This window comes from Bicyclus anynana, chromosome 21 (genome assembly GCF_947172395.1).
Source record: "Bicyclus anynana chromosome 21, ilBicAnyn1.1, whole genome shotgun sequence".
NCBI lineage: Eukaryota > Metazoa > Arthropoda > Insecta > Lepidoptera > Nymphalidae > Bicyclus > Bicyclus anynana.
The window spans coordinates 2,241,508-2,256,770 of NC_069103.1; the positions used below are offsets into that span (position 1 = coordinate 2,241,508).

General features: G+C 35.5%; 1 protein-coding gene across 1 annotated transcript in view; it reads right to left on the minus strand.

Moving 5' to 3' along the window:
• Nucleotides 1–15,263, minus strand: part of LOC112057866 (uncharacterized) — a 52,290-nt gene that overhangs the window by 24,133 nt on the left and 12,894 nt on the right. Inside the window, exons 2-3 of the mRNA XM_024098429.2 lie at nucleotides 8,086–8,216; nucleotides 6,306–6,465 (exon numbers count right to left, since the gene is read on the minus strand). Coding sequence (XP_023954197.2) covers nucleotides 6,306–6,465; nucleotides 8,086–8,216 — 291 coding nt within the window. The remainder of the gene's footprint in view (nucleotides 1–6,305; nucleotides 6,466–8,085; nucleotides 8,217–15,263) is intronic.

Genomic DNA, 15,263 nt, shown 5'->3' on the forward strand with positions numbered 1-15,263 from the left:
GTTAGAATAATCTATACTAATATTATAAGGTAAAGTTTGTGGTGTTGTGGGTTAGATTCATCATTCAACTCACTTCGGCTCACTGCTGAGTTTGAGTCTCATCTCAATGAGAGGGGTTAGGCCAATAGTACACCAGGCTGGCCCAATGCGGATTGGCAGACTTCCAATTTCACACACGCAAATAATTAAGAAAATTCTCTGATACGCAGGTTTCCTCACAATGTTTTTCCTTCACCGTTTGAGACACATGATATTGAATTTTTGCGCACAACTGAAAAGTTGGAGGTGCATGACCCGGGCCAGATTCGAAGCCACACCCTCCGGGATCTGAGGCAGAGGTCATTACCACTTTGCTATCACGGCTTTTTTAATCAGTGGGTCAGATTAGCTCATGGTAATCTCCGGATCTACTGAGCCGATTTTGAAAATTCTTTTACCACTAAAACGCCACGTTATTTGTGAATGTTACACGCTGTATTTTATTCCCTTATACTCGCGGGAACGGAAACTACGAGCGTGAAACCGTGAGGCGTTGTCTAGTTCTTTATAAGGTAAGTTGGTGTATTTATCGAAGCTCCTAAAATCCCAGTAGAGCACATTATCGGTTCGTTAGGCGATGATCGATGGGTTTTTGATGGCTAATTATTATGAGACTCCGTCGGTTTGGAAGCTAATCGATTTATGATAGGTTATGTGACTTGATATATTTAACGCCTTTTTTAACCCTGAACACAAATAGTGTAGTCATAGCTCAGAGTGTCTTTTTAAAGTGATAATTTGTTATGGGGGAGGAAAATGACTTCGTAACGTAACGCATTACGGCACCACTCTGTCTAGCTTCCCTTTCTCTCACGCATACGGCAGCAGGTTAAAGGTATCTGTCACGTTACATAGAACTTTATACTAAAAATAGAAACGTGAATTGAAAATAGGAAATATAGAAGAAATAAATCTTAAGTAAACGTATTATATCAGAAAACCAGCATCTTATTATTATAATAAAAAAATTAAAAACCCGACTGCATAAAATATAATAACTGATGAAAAAAAATTCTTTGGGAGACGAAATAATGAAAGTCAAAATTTTCAAAAATTACAAATAACTTCAAATAACAACAGAACTTCAAATAACTCAAATGAAACCTATAAACTACTCAAAACTTTTGAACTCTCTGTATTATATTAAGCTGGAATGGGCCTATTGTACGTTTACAAGACTAGCGGACGCCCGCGATTTAGGCCGCCCTTAGAACTCTTTAATCCGGCCCTATCGCAAACTATACACTACCTCCCTGCCAAATTTCAGCTTTTTAGGTACATTTCGTTATGGATGATGGATAATTTCTAAGTTAAATAAAGTCAAAGTCAGAGTCAAAGTATAATAAATTCAATACACTCGTACGTACACATAAAACTCGAATTAGAGTTTATTTATTTTCAAAATCTCAATCCTTCGTAAGGTTTCGTATTATGCGAGCAAATATTGAAGTCTTTAATGAAAATGTAAAGCAGAACCGAAAAGCGCAATTTCATAAGCACCTTAATGAATCCCAGTACTGCGCCCGACCGGGGGAGTTTTCTACAGGGGCGCATTCAGGCCAATATATAAGTCAAAGTCAAAGTCAAAATTCATTTATTTCAAGTAGGCTTAGTTTACAAGCTCTTTCGAAACGTCAGGTAATATTAAACTTAAAACTTAAGACTTAAACTTATACGCAACAGGGTAACGATATTTTATACTAAAGATAGGGCACTGGCACATCAAAACTGAGGCGGACAAATGTGCATAATTGTCTTAATTTCATTTAGTCGCTTATTAAACAATGAAAGTTGTTTAAACATTTAATACCAAAATATTGTCTACAATGTCAAGTTACACATTTGAGTCGCTAGATTCACATCTCTTTTTGCAGTGATTTTGTAGGCTCGTAACATTATCTTTAATATGTTTTACTATCAATTTATAAAATCTGGCTATGATTTTAAAATATGTTTTCTTATGAATACTTGGTAATAAATAGTAAGGTACGGTAAGGTACGATACTAAAACACAAACCAAATTTTTTTAACATTTATGTCTGTCTGTGTGTCTGGGCTAATCTCTGGAATGGCAGAACCAGTATATATTTAAAGTCGTTCACTGGAAGAAAGGCGAGGTATTTTTTTTAAATTCATGGTTCGCCTTAATTCATTCATCGTCATCATCATCATTCAATCCTCATGAAATTTTGCTCAGTGAAACAAAAAGCATTCAATAAATAATTATTATAACACAATATTTAGCAAGCTTGCTATCCAAATTAATTTAATATCTAATATACGTACTAAATAACATCATAATAACCTAATATTATGTTTGATATTAATGAAAATAATCTCCTCTAACTAACATTTAAATGAATAATGAAGTTTGGAGCGAAATAAAGCTCGACTGTTTTTTGGATACACCTATTGCTAGCCCCTAGCTACGGCCCAGAGCTCGCAATACAATTTATATATCGCCCGACTTCAGTTATGATTTAACGAACCGAATTCAACGTCTCTTTTAGCTTTCCAAGTTAATTATAACACTGTTTTTATTACTTTATATAGGCCGGGACCAAATAAAGTGCTTTATATACATGCAATATTGTATATTTTAACTACAGGGTTAGCTATCTTAATAAGTGAGAGAATATGGAGCTTTAACTCATCACTCTGTTCCGGTTTGGGGACTTAGAGTGACTTTTATATTGTGTGACTTTTAGCGATTGCTATTAATAAAAATATGTATCTTGGTGTACCATTCAAATAATGAGTAACATTATCGTTTTTCATTGTATTTTCATATTAGAAGATCATCATAATTTATTATCATTATCAACCCGTATTCGGTTGCTCTTACATCGTCTACCACAGTATGTTTATTTATGTGATCATCTGACATAAGTCCGTGATAGCCCAGTGGATATGACCTCTCGTGGTGGATTATTGGCCTAACCCCTTTCATTCTGAGACGAGACTTGAGCTCAGCAGTGAGCCCAATAAGAGTTGATAATGAATGAAGTGTTTCAGTTTCAGATTAGAATAAATTGGTGCGCAAAGACAGTAATATCTAATTAATCTAAGTAATTCCTTACAGGCAGCCCCTGAAATCGGGATCTCAGATGTTTGTATTGAGGGTTCCGTGAAAACACGTTTATTTTTTGGTGATATGTAAGATGGCCGCGTGGCGCAGTGGGTAGAGACCCTGCCTTCTGCATCCACGGTCGTGGGTTCGATTCCCACAATGGAAAATATGTGATGAACATGGGTTTTTTCCAGTGTCTGTGTGTATTTATACATTATATAAGTATTTTATGTAGTATATATATTTATATGAATAATAATATATAAACAAGCTGCTCTGTAAGCTTACTTTGGGGCTAAATAGTGATGTGTATGGTCTATGTATAATAATAATATAATATACATTTATTTTTTCCAATATAATATATAATAATATGTATACATATACATATTGTTCCCTTTTCATATATACATATACAAGTACATGTATGTATGAAAAGGGAACATTAATAGGGTTGGCGCACACCGCCTATACAACTTCCCCTTTCGGCAAACGATACTATGATTGATTAGATATGTCAAATTCACACCCAATAGTCACGCGCCACCCCAATCCCGTATTGATTATTCGTTATTGGGGTAAATAAATCGTGGTAGATACGGGTTAGGGTGCTTTTTAACTAAATATCTCTCAGATAATATTATACATAATCGTGCCTTGGTGTTTTTGGGAAATCATAATGCGAAGTCGTATAAATAACCATTGGATCAAAGCAAAGTAGTTGTTTAAGTTAATAATGTTTTTTATGTGTGACAAACGTCAACTTCGTATTTACAAGTTTGTATCTGTGTTATTACCTCTCAAATTCAATTGACGTCTGTATTTCTTTTCTTTGTTCTCTTATTTGTCAACTATTGCTTGAGATTGTCTTACCTAAATTAAACTGAAATCAAAGTGAACTATAATCAAAAAGGGCTTGTAATTGAAGGAAAGATAATGCCACAATCACAACATTAAAATCATCCGATATCAATCGTGCTAATAAATCAGACAATCAATAATAATTAATGACATCTACCTTTACTAATATTGTAGAGGTGATTTGTGTGAGTTTGTGAGGTTGTAAGTGGTAATTTTTGGATCTACTGAATAGAATTTCGAAAATATTTTATCTACGTATTCTAGTTACGTATAAATGACTTTGATTGACTTGAGCCCCAATAGCTCTCAATAGACCCCGATCTGTTGTTATACAAATGTATTGAGCTACTGTAAAGAATTTAGGACAAATATCAATATCATTCCTTTGATCTGACGCCTACATTTTCAGTAGGGTTGTCACTAATTATTGTATGGTACAAATATTATTTAATTAAATTTACTTAAATACGTTGTCGCTACTTAGCGATTAAGCTTCACTCCACCGCTGGGCAAATGTAAGCCAACTTTAGGAAAGTTCTAAAAAATTGGAAATGCTTATTAATAATATTCTCTACTACCTGACGCCTTGCGGTTTTTCACCCGCATGGTTTCCTTTCCCGTGGGAATACGGGGATAATATATAGCTTATAGCCTTCCTCGATAAATTGGCTATCTAACTCTGAAAGAATTTTTCAAATCGGACCAGTTCCTGAGATTAACGTGTTTAAATAGACAAACAAACTCTTTAGCTTTATAATATTAGCAAAGATAAGTGCGATAGCTCTGTTTATCTTTTACCTTTTTAGGGCCAATTCAGTGAATTTCTAAGGCTTTTTAAAAGGTAATGGACGCATCATTAGGTATTTTACATAAAGTTTATATATTATTTTTGTATTTAAGATGATCGATAGGGTAAATAGTAGATCACAGAATGAAAGTGACCCAAAAAGATAACACAATGCTTTAATACACTATTTCTTAGAATAAATGGTTGATTTAAATAAAATAAAAAATCATAATAAATAAGGGTCACAATGTTACTTGATGTCAAACTAATTAAATCATTCCTGTCATGAAACAGTTGAAATATCATGACCATCATGGTCGACAGGCGTTTTGGCTCGTTTTGTCAAAAACATATTTAAAACTAAAATAATCATTTAATCACGTCTCAAAAAAAATACGAAAAAAAAATGCAATCTAGTAGAACGACAATGGACTACGAGTATTTAAGACCATTTAAAAAAAGTGTCGATTAGCTTATTATATGTAACTGCAAATGAAGATATTTCAAATTGGCAACCCTAACTGCAAGGACACTAATACATCTCGAAAAAGGTACGATACTTTCATCTCTTCCAACATGGGAGCTGATAAACAAAAAAAAGCAAATTGCTCAGGCGTCTGATAGGTTTCATGCATTCGACTGTAACAAATCTACATCGCGATCTTCGGGGAGCGGCTACGGAAAAATGATTGATATTCCCAAATTGATTATAGATTCCCGCCTCGACAGCGCCTTGGTAATTGAGAATATTTTATTTTTTAAATTTTTTTTTGATCATTCCACTTGGTTTCTTTCCAAGATCCAGATTAAAAGGCCATTGTATTTCAAGTAGGTTATTGTTGTGTATGTTTTGTTTGCGATTTTCTCAAACAGTGCTATACTGAATTTCATCAGCTTCGGCCATTGAAGATATTATAGTTTGAGGACAATGATTTTGGTAAATGGTAATATTTTATACATTATAGAAATAACCCTTGTTAGGTTTGTTGTGTTTAGTGACTAGTGATAGTGTAGTGTTAAGTTTATGTGCTACATGGAAGATCACGTGAACAAAGTGACCTAAAGTAATAGTTTAAAGACAAAGATTAATTAATTGGATATTAACAGTATAAAAATTATTATATTAGGTTAGGTAAAAGGTAAATTATTAATTAGTTACATAAGTAAACTAGATCGTAATCATATGAAGTACCAAATAGGTACTTTTCAACAGAGAAAAAAAAATATTGTAATGATTATATTCCAGGAAGATCTTAGTATTCATTCTTACGTACATACATAAGTTGGTCGAGTAGTCGCCGAGGTTCTCGCGTTAACTTCCGTATAGCTTGGCAACTTCATTCGTAACACCCCCGATAGCCCGCGCGGACCGGGAGGCATGTAGCGATGAATGAAAAACCCACGACTGATACTTTCCCGCACGCACGAGTTCGTATCCGCGCAGTCTTTCCCCTCGTCACCCGCATATCACGGGAGTGTCATCACTCTTGCCAGACTATAGCAGCGACTTGGATAATGCAATAAGCAGTACATGGTAATAAATCTTACATTGTATCCGTAAATGCGTTGCCTGGCTGGCGGTCTCGCCCAGCGAGTTGGTCGCGCGACACGAGTAGTCGCCGCTGTGGTCGCGCGTCACCTTCTGAAGCACGAGCGACTTGGTGCTGACTATCACACCTGACACCACGTTGTGTAGAACCAGCTTGTCCTATGAAAGAAGAAGAAAATATCTTAACGCTTCGACTTTTAAGCCATATTTTGTAGACGCTTTCTATTGAAAGCCGTGTTGGGTGTCTTGAATTTCCCATTTCCAATCGCCCCTATAAGCTGAGGTCCAAGTCTGATAGTAAGCTCGAGATAGATGTTTCGTAACTTTTTTTTTTATGCATGAGGTTATCCTTTCAGTGCAAAGCATTGTCCTGAGTAAATTGTGAAGTGTATGCTGCACATCACAATTTGTCTATATTATATTTATTTATTCATTCTTACTTCTTTCTAGTCCTCGACTCTGGCAAATCTTGCTTGAGTTAAGTTAAGCATCACCAGTAAATATCAGTAATAAACAGAGAAAAACACATTTCTAAGCTGCAAACAAATTAAGTAAGTGATATAAAAAATTGTTAAAATATAGGTAGGTACATTACAGAATGTATAATGGCCTTCAAACTTGTTATACGATAGATAGATATAAAATAAAGAATACATCTTTCTTTATTGCATAATAACAAAAAATAAATACATCGATGTTCGATATATGATGATAATGATGATATTGATGTTGATGATATGACTATAGCTAACTTATGTGTCATCGAGTAAAAAATATGAAAATATTTTTCTCAACATTTGCAATCGCCTAAATGCCGTTTTGAGTCGTAATTTCGCGGACCGTTAGAGACATATTTCACAAATCGACTTATTACAAATTCTCATATCACTCGGATTTTCACGGCCTTAGCGAGTCGCGAAATTCCGATATTCCTGTTTTCAGAAATGTGACTATTTAATATATTTTGTAGCGAACAATTTCACTTCCATAAAATGACGAAAATGTAACTCATTTGAATACGTATTTTTGAATTGACATTTTGAATAATAGACTTCGTTGGTGATACATGGTTTAATTACTTACATTTTGATGCATTGACAAATCAGACCATTCGGGGTCTGTGTTACATGTTACATATATAAACATCATACACCTCAATGATTTTATTACTATTACGTTACGTGCCAACAAAATCACTGCACAAAGTATTCATCTGTTTCACTGGGCGCACACATGTACAATTTTGTGTTTATACCTACATTTATCTGTATATCTAGGTATAGTTTTACACTTCCTGAACACATTATTTGACATCATAGACAACATTTAGATATTATAATGCTCAAATAACTTTAGTTGCTTAGTGTGCGATTAAGTTAAGCCAATTAGATGATAGGTTCGCCTCAGATTCGACGTGCTAGTACCATATCTAACAGTATAAAATCATTGACCCACACAGTATTAGAGTTTTTTTTATGAAAGAGCTCGTTCGGAAAGAACTACTGCCTTCCTCTGCCACCAAGTATCATTCGTCGTTATCAACCCATATACGGCTCACTGCTGAGCTCGAGTCTCCTCTCAGAATGAGAGGGGTTAGGCCAATAGTCCACCACGCTGGCCCACGCAGAGAATTATCTTAATTCTCTGCGTGTGTGAAGTCTGCCAATCCGCATTGGGCCAGCATGGTGGACTATTGGCCTAACCCCTCTCATTCTGAGAGGAGACTCGAGCTCAGCAGTGAGACGAATATGGGTTGATTATGATGACTATTATACTCACATTATGGTACCACGATATCCGATGTTCCTTAGGGTTAGCTCGTACTGAGCACTCGAAGTAAACGTCGTCTCCTTCTTTGATGTCATGCGGGTTCAGTGTGCTGCCTAGAGATAGCGACACCACTGGTGGGTCTGGAACAAAATCCATCATTTTGGCAGCTGAAACACTTAAAATCTAGTTTTTAGGGTTCCTTAGTCAACAAGGAACCCTATTTATGTTGCCATGTCAATTTGTCGTTTGAAAATATGGCTTCATTTAGGTGTAAATAAAAGTGTTATTTTTATAATAGCTTTTAAGTAGTTAATTGAGTTAGTGTTTTTATGTGTTATTATGAGTTATTAAATGAATCTAATAATTGAACTAACTATTCTTGCCAAAAGTGTTATCATTGCATAGAAAAATTTTAAAATATTTAGACATTGCAATTTTATTTGAGTGTTATTTTTATTTCGAAATTTTTATTATGATCTTGAGACGGATATCTTAGCAACCCATGGATAACCCGTGCGGGTGCCGGGTCCATCGCGTGACAGAAAGAAAACCTCCGGGCAGAGTCCTGGACTTGTGAACAATGTATAGGGTTAAGGAATTTCTTGACAATCGGTTAACACTCCTCTTCTCTGCTCGTGTTGTTCTCCCTAGCTAGCCAAATTTGGTAATATCCTATTAGAGCAGCTTTAAGTTAATTTTTGCAAAATATTGTAATGTTTCAACCAACGAATTTCAAATCAAAATACAGCGAAGTGCTTAAGTGCTCCTTGAGGTTTGGCTAGCTGGGCAATTAACTTGAACTTTAATTAACTTTCTTTTCAGTCGAGATTTTCTTCAGGTGTTAGTGTTAATTAACTAAAGATGAAAAGCTAGGACTTGTTTTAGGGTTATATCTTTTTATATCTACTGGTAATACAAGGACCCTTTTTGTTTTTTGTTTTTATGTACGAATTTCATATAATGGTTTTGAGAGTCCTTGAGGAGAGAACCTTTGTTTATAAAACTTAAAGGTATATTACAATTGTAAAAAATAATTATATACCCTGCAAAGAGTTGCATAGGTATAGGCAATGGTTTTCCGTTTTAAAAGCAGTTTAAGCTTTTTGTCATTAAGCCCTTCCCAGTCATAGAATTTTAGAGTATTTTCAACGTCTAATATTCAACTTTCAACGACATTTCGATCCATTTAGATGAGCTCATTGAACCATCAAATAAAATCAGGAACCAATTTATCAAAGTTGAAATAAAATAACTCCAAAATTTACAAGCCGGCCGAGATTATTAATTACTTCATTGAACGTCAAACAAGTTTATTAATAATATTTCAAAAATGTCAATAAGGCAATCCCATTCAGGATTCTACTTAAGCCATTAAAACTCGGGGGCTCCTCTCCCCTTTCAGGCAAACTTAGAGTACGTTGGAATCCCATTACACAGAAATTACTTAAGTGATATTACGCTTAGGGCTTTCAGAGCATCTCTTCTAATAACAAATGGCAGAAAATCTCGTTCTAAATTCAATTTCTATTCGATAAAACACGAATGAATAAATATAATATTATGGTAATACTTTTTCTTTATGATTTTGAACTTGTGTGCCAGCTATGGGCTTTTTCTTAAAGATGCAACCAACAGTCAAAAAAAAATTCAAAATTAATTTATTTAAATTAGGCTTAGTTTACAAGCACTTTTGAAATGTCAGGATTATGTCATAATTTAATTTAATCTAATGGTGGTAATGATAGTCAAAAACTTAAAATTTAAGTTACGAGGGTTCCAAACTCAAAACAAACTCAGCCAAGGTTTATTTTTTTTGTTTACCACAAACTTATTTAAAACTAAGCACACAGTCGTATAATACAGTTTAACACCAAGCTTTTTTATCACTTATATAATCATTAACACTATAATAAGACTTTACTAAAAGTTCGCGTTTAATAAACACTTTGAACTTTTTGAGAGACATTGCAGTGGCTTCATGTGGTAGTTTATTATAAAAACGTATGCAATTGCCCTTAAAAGAATTGCTAAGTTTTTGTAACCTAGTGTGGCGTGCAACAGTTTTATTTTTATTTCTGACATTAATGTTATTGCAATCACACCTTCTTTTAAAATTGCCATGGTTTTATGTACATAGTACAAGTCAACACCTAACATAATAAGTTTTTATATTTATATTAATGATACATTTGAATAAGGTTTTTTATTAACCTTTTTACAAAGTATCTTGAATATAAATAAATAGACAGACAGCTTAACTATCAATGTATTTAAGAAACAAAAGTTGTTACTACCTATATTCGTTACAGACTTTGAATCTACCCAACCGATGACCTAAACGGTTTTATTAGAAAAACTAGAAGACACCGCACGGTTTCACCCGCGTGTTTCCCGTTCCCGTTGGAAAATAGGGATAATAATAGCATAGAGCACCCCAGGATAGTGTAGCTTCCCAATAGTGAAATAATTTTTCAAATCGGTTCAGTAGTTCCAGAGCCTATTCAATACATGCAAACAAACAATCAAATCTTTCCTATTTATAATAACCGTATAGACAATAACATGGTTGTATGATAATGGTGAAATTTAATATCACGTGCCTCAAACGGTGAAAAATCGTGAGAAAACATGTTTATCTTAAAAATTTTTTTCATTCTCTAAATGTGTGAAGTCTACAAATTCACATTGGTGGATTATTAGCCTAACCCCTCTCATTATGAGAGGAGACTTGTGCTCATCAGTGAGTCGAATATGAGTTTGTTATCGCCACGTTGCAACGACTTGCGGTACGGACGGCTTCAATGTGCTCGTTCGAGCCATCCATATCTCTTGTTGTGTAATTCTTTATGGGTTACTTGGGATAGGCGGGGAGAGTGACTTGAGTGGAAAAGGGGAGTGTTTGTTAACAGTCAAAGGCGCCTTAAACCCTACACACATCGTTCACAAGTGCGTGACTTTACTCAAGATCATTCTCTGCCATTCTAGGGTCTTATTTTGATTACAATTTGATTTGTTAATTAAGATGTCCTGACAAATGTTGTGAATCATTCACCTTTATTCGACATTAGCTTTCTTATTTTTGTAATCACTTCTGAGTCTGCTAAAAGTTGTTAGTCATGATGATTAAACATTTAACACGGAATATACTTCATTGCGATTAAAATATATGGTAAAAGGTATGGCTACGTAAACAAACTATGAAATTACCCCACAACATACACTGATTTTCACCAAATCTGCATACTTGAAGCAAAGCGAAATATCATATATGCGGTTTTGAATTACCATATTCAAGTTGAATTGTTCGATGTGTTCATTAAAATTCATCTGAGAACGGTCAGATTATGGCGATTTCGCCATTATTACGTATGTATCATATGGCTGGTAATCTGTTCGGAGCACGTTACGCCGGCAGTTCCAGATAATATCAGTATCATCTGATGATAATCGATTCTGATAAGTTGAAAATTATTCGCATTCAGCTTTTAGCTCTTCTAGGCTAATATGCTAGCCTATTATTATTATTATTATTTTAGGTAATAATAAGGATAAGGATAAGGATAAGGTTCCAATATATTGATTTTTATGAGAAATTCGGGTAAATAAGGTTAACTAATAATTGACGCAATTTCGAGAAGGGCATAATATATCTGAAAATTTTAAATGTCCAAGAATTTAAAAAAAAAAATTATTTTCCAAACCAGTATATAATTTCTAAGAGTACCTAATTATTGTGTTTAAATTACTGATTTACGAAAATTACTAAAATTATTTATTTTAAAATTACCTAATCAAATCATGTTATTAGATATTTTGTATTTTTGTGAGATGTATGTACAGAATGTGGACTTTTTGAAATTGCATATTCAATTAAATTTTAAGTTGTGATTTGTGTTGCACTATGGTTAGGCTTAATTGAAATGTGTTTTTGTGGAATAATAAATAAATAAAATAAAATAAATAAGTATAATAAGTAAATTCTATGTCATATCAAAGTTTCAGCCAAATCGGCTCAGTAGTTGCGGCGTAAAATATTAACAAACATACTATACATAGACATAAACGTTGCCTTTATAATATTTGCGTCATTAGATTATTATAGTTAATTGGAAGGCCGCATTATAACAAAAATATTGCGACTGTTTACTCTAAAGTCGTCCCACGGGTGGCGTCGTTATGGGTGCTTAATGGGCAATAAAATGGAGACGCTCAGCTTGGGTGCCACCCTACGCCTTGACAGACCAGATGCTGACAGGGTGCCGTTATAGCAACGATTATTACGTAGGGATCACGTTTTTGCACCCATTTAAAATACCTGTAATATATTTTTAGAATATTTGCCATATCTTCTTATTCCCCTTCCCCATTCCTCTCCAACTTGTTGGAAAAGACTGTATTAGGAGTGGGAACGACAATAGACTAACGGGGTGGGGATCGAACCACCACCCCTTGGTGATGAGTCCGACCGCTCTTACCGTTGAGCTATTGAGGTTCTCTATTTGACTACCATTGAATATTATAAACTGATTTTTAAGAGACTCAGATAAATTAATTGCATTTAAAATTATTCATACATTAAAAAACAAACATGCGGTGTGGAATGGAGAAACGGTAAAGATGTAATGGATGGGCGAAACAATATATCCACGCATGCACGGTCGAGGGAATTCTAAATATGAAATAAATCTAGAATGTGAATGTAGATGGCCTAACCTAAAGTGGGCGAACGAAAGAGTTCGTTCGCCACAAACATTGCCTGGGTGTTTGTAAATAAATAAGGTTAAAAAATTAAAAAGCAGTAAAAAAATTAAAGAGCAGTGATAGCCTAGTGGATATGACCTCTGCCTCCGATTCCGGAGGGTGTGGGTTCGAATCCGGTCCCGGGCATGCACCTCCAACTTTTCAGTTGTGTGCATTTTAAGAAATTAAATATCACGTGTCTCAATCGGTGAAGGAAAACATCGTGAGGAAACCTGCATACCAGAGAATTTTCTTAATTCTCTGCGTGTGTGAAGTCTGCCAATCCGCATTGGGCCAGCGTGGTGGACTATTGGCCTAACCCCTCTCATTCTGAGAGGAGACTCGAGCTCAGCAGTGAGCCGAATATGGGTTGATGACGAAAAAATTAAAAAATCAACAGCAATATAATGAAAGTAGCTGACACTCGCATAATTATCGTTCCTGTGAGAATGCACGAATAAAATAAAGCCTATGACACTCACAAATAACGTCGCTTTCTAGTGGTAAAAGAATTTTCTAAATCTAGAGAATACTACAGCACCACAAACTTTACCTCTTTATAATATTAGTTTAAGTAGATTAGATGAAATGTCATAGATATATTTATAGCTTTCTTAAGTTCAATGTGACTTTTTCATTATTAGAAGTTTTTTTTTATATACTTTACAAGTTAGCTCTTGACTACAATCTCACCTGATGGTAAATGATGATGCAATCAAAGATGTAAGCGGGCTAACTAGTAAGAAGTAGGATGAATATCCACACCCCTTTCGGTTCTACTTGACATCGTACCGGAACGCTAAATCACTTCGCGGTACGTCTTGCCGATAGGGTAACTAGCCACGGCCAAAGCCACTAGCCAAAAACATACACACATAATTCTTTTCCAAGTCGGTTAGTTATACAATTTCTCATAATTATCGTTATTATATTACAAGAATGATTCGAGATAGCAGCAGAGGAATTCTGCACGCTCGAAATGAGGAACGGTTCGTTACGCGGAAATAAATATAACTTATTTATGTTTCGAAATTAATTTCCCCCTTACTCGTTAGAGTAAGTGAGTCTCCTTTCTTGTTATAATGAATACAATGTTATAAAATTAACTTTATAATGCTCAGTTTGTCACCCCCAACTTTTCAGTTGTGTGCACTTTAAGAAATTAAATATCACGTGTCTCAAACGGTGAAGGAAAACATCGTGAGGGAACCTGTACACCAGAGAATTTTCTTAATTCTCTGCGTGTGTGAAGTTTGCCAATCCGCATTGGGCCAGTGTGGTGAACTATTGGCCTAACCCTTCTCATTCTGAGAGGAGACTCGAGCTCAGCAGTGAGCCGAATATGGGTTGATGATGATGATGATGATGATGCGGAGAGAAAGACGAATATCTTAGCATTCCAAGGATTCACCGTGCGGGTGCCGGGTCCATCGCGTGGTAGAGAGAAAAACTCCGAGCAGAGTCCTGAACTTGTGACTACTGGATGTAGGGTTAAGGAATTCCTTGACGATCGATCAACACTCCCCGTTCTCTGCTCGTGTTGTTCTCCCTGACTAGCCAAATTTGGTAAGATCCTATCCTAGCAACCGGTTGATAAATTACAGCCCCACAGTGATATATCGTTCTTCAAAGACCAATAACGAATATAGAGTTATAAATAGTTAGCAAACATATAGACTTTGTCTTGTATGCATTAAATTTAAACTATTACAATGTGACTTTGGCCCAAATCTATTTCCATGGTCTTAACTAATTAATCATCATCATCATCATGTCAGCCAATGGATGTCCACTGCAGGACATAGGCCTTTTGTAGGGACTTCCAAACATCACGATACTGAGCCACTTGCATCCAGCGAATACCTGTGACTCGCTTGATGTCGTCAGTCCACCTGGTGGAGGGTCGACCAACACTGCGCTTTTTGGTGCGGGGTCGCCATTCCAGCACCTTGGGACGCCAACGGCCATCGGCTCTTCGAACTATGTGCCCCGCCCATTGTCACTTCAGCTCGTCACGTTGAGCTTTGTCGGTGACTTTAGTTCTTCTGCGGATTTCCTCATTATTGATTCGATCACGCATAAACTGATTAGTTTATCTATAAACAGTGTCAAAAAGATCAAACTTCCTAAGGTCTTTGGGCTTATCTGAGATTGTTATTTATGAAATCTTTTAATGAAGAAAACTGTTAGCAACCGGGTTGTCGAGATAAATAACAGCCCCACAGTGAGCCGGCGCCGCTTTATTGGTCATTAAAGACCCATAACGATGTCGCCTTGCGGCGCGAATCGTCCTCAATATAAACATTTACGATTTCTTCGTTAAATTGTTACACAAACGATTCGAGATGGGGAAACTTCCCCCTCTAAGTAAGATAATATGCGGTTAGTTAGAGAAAACGGAATTTATTTGTGTTTGGGTAATAATTACCCCCCTTGATGATGGAGTC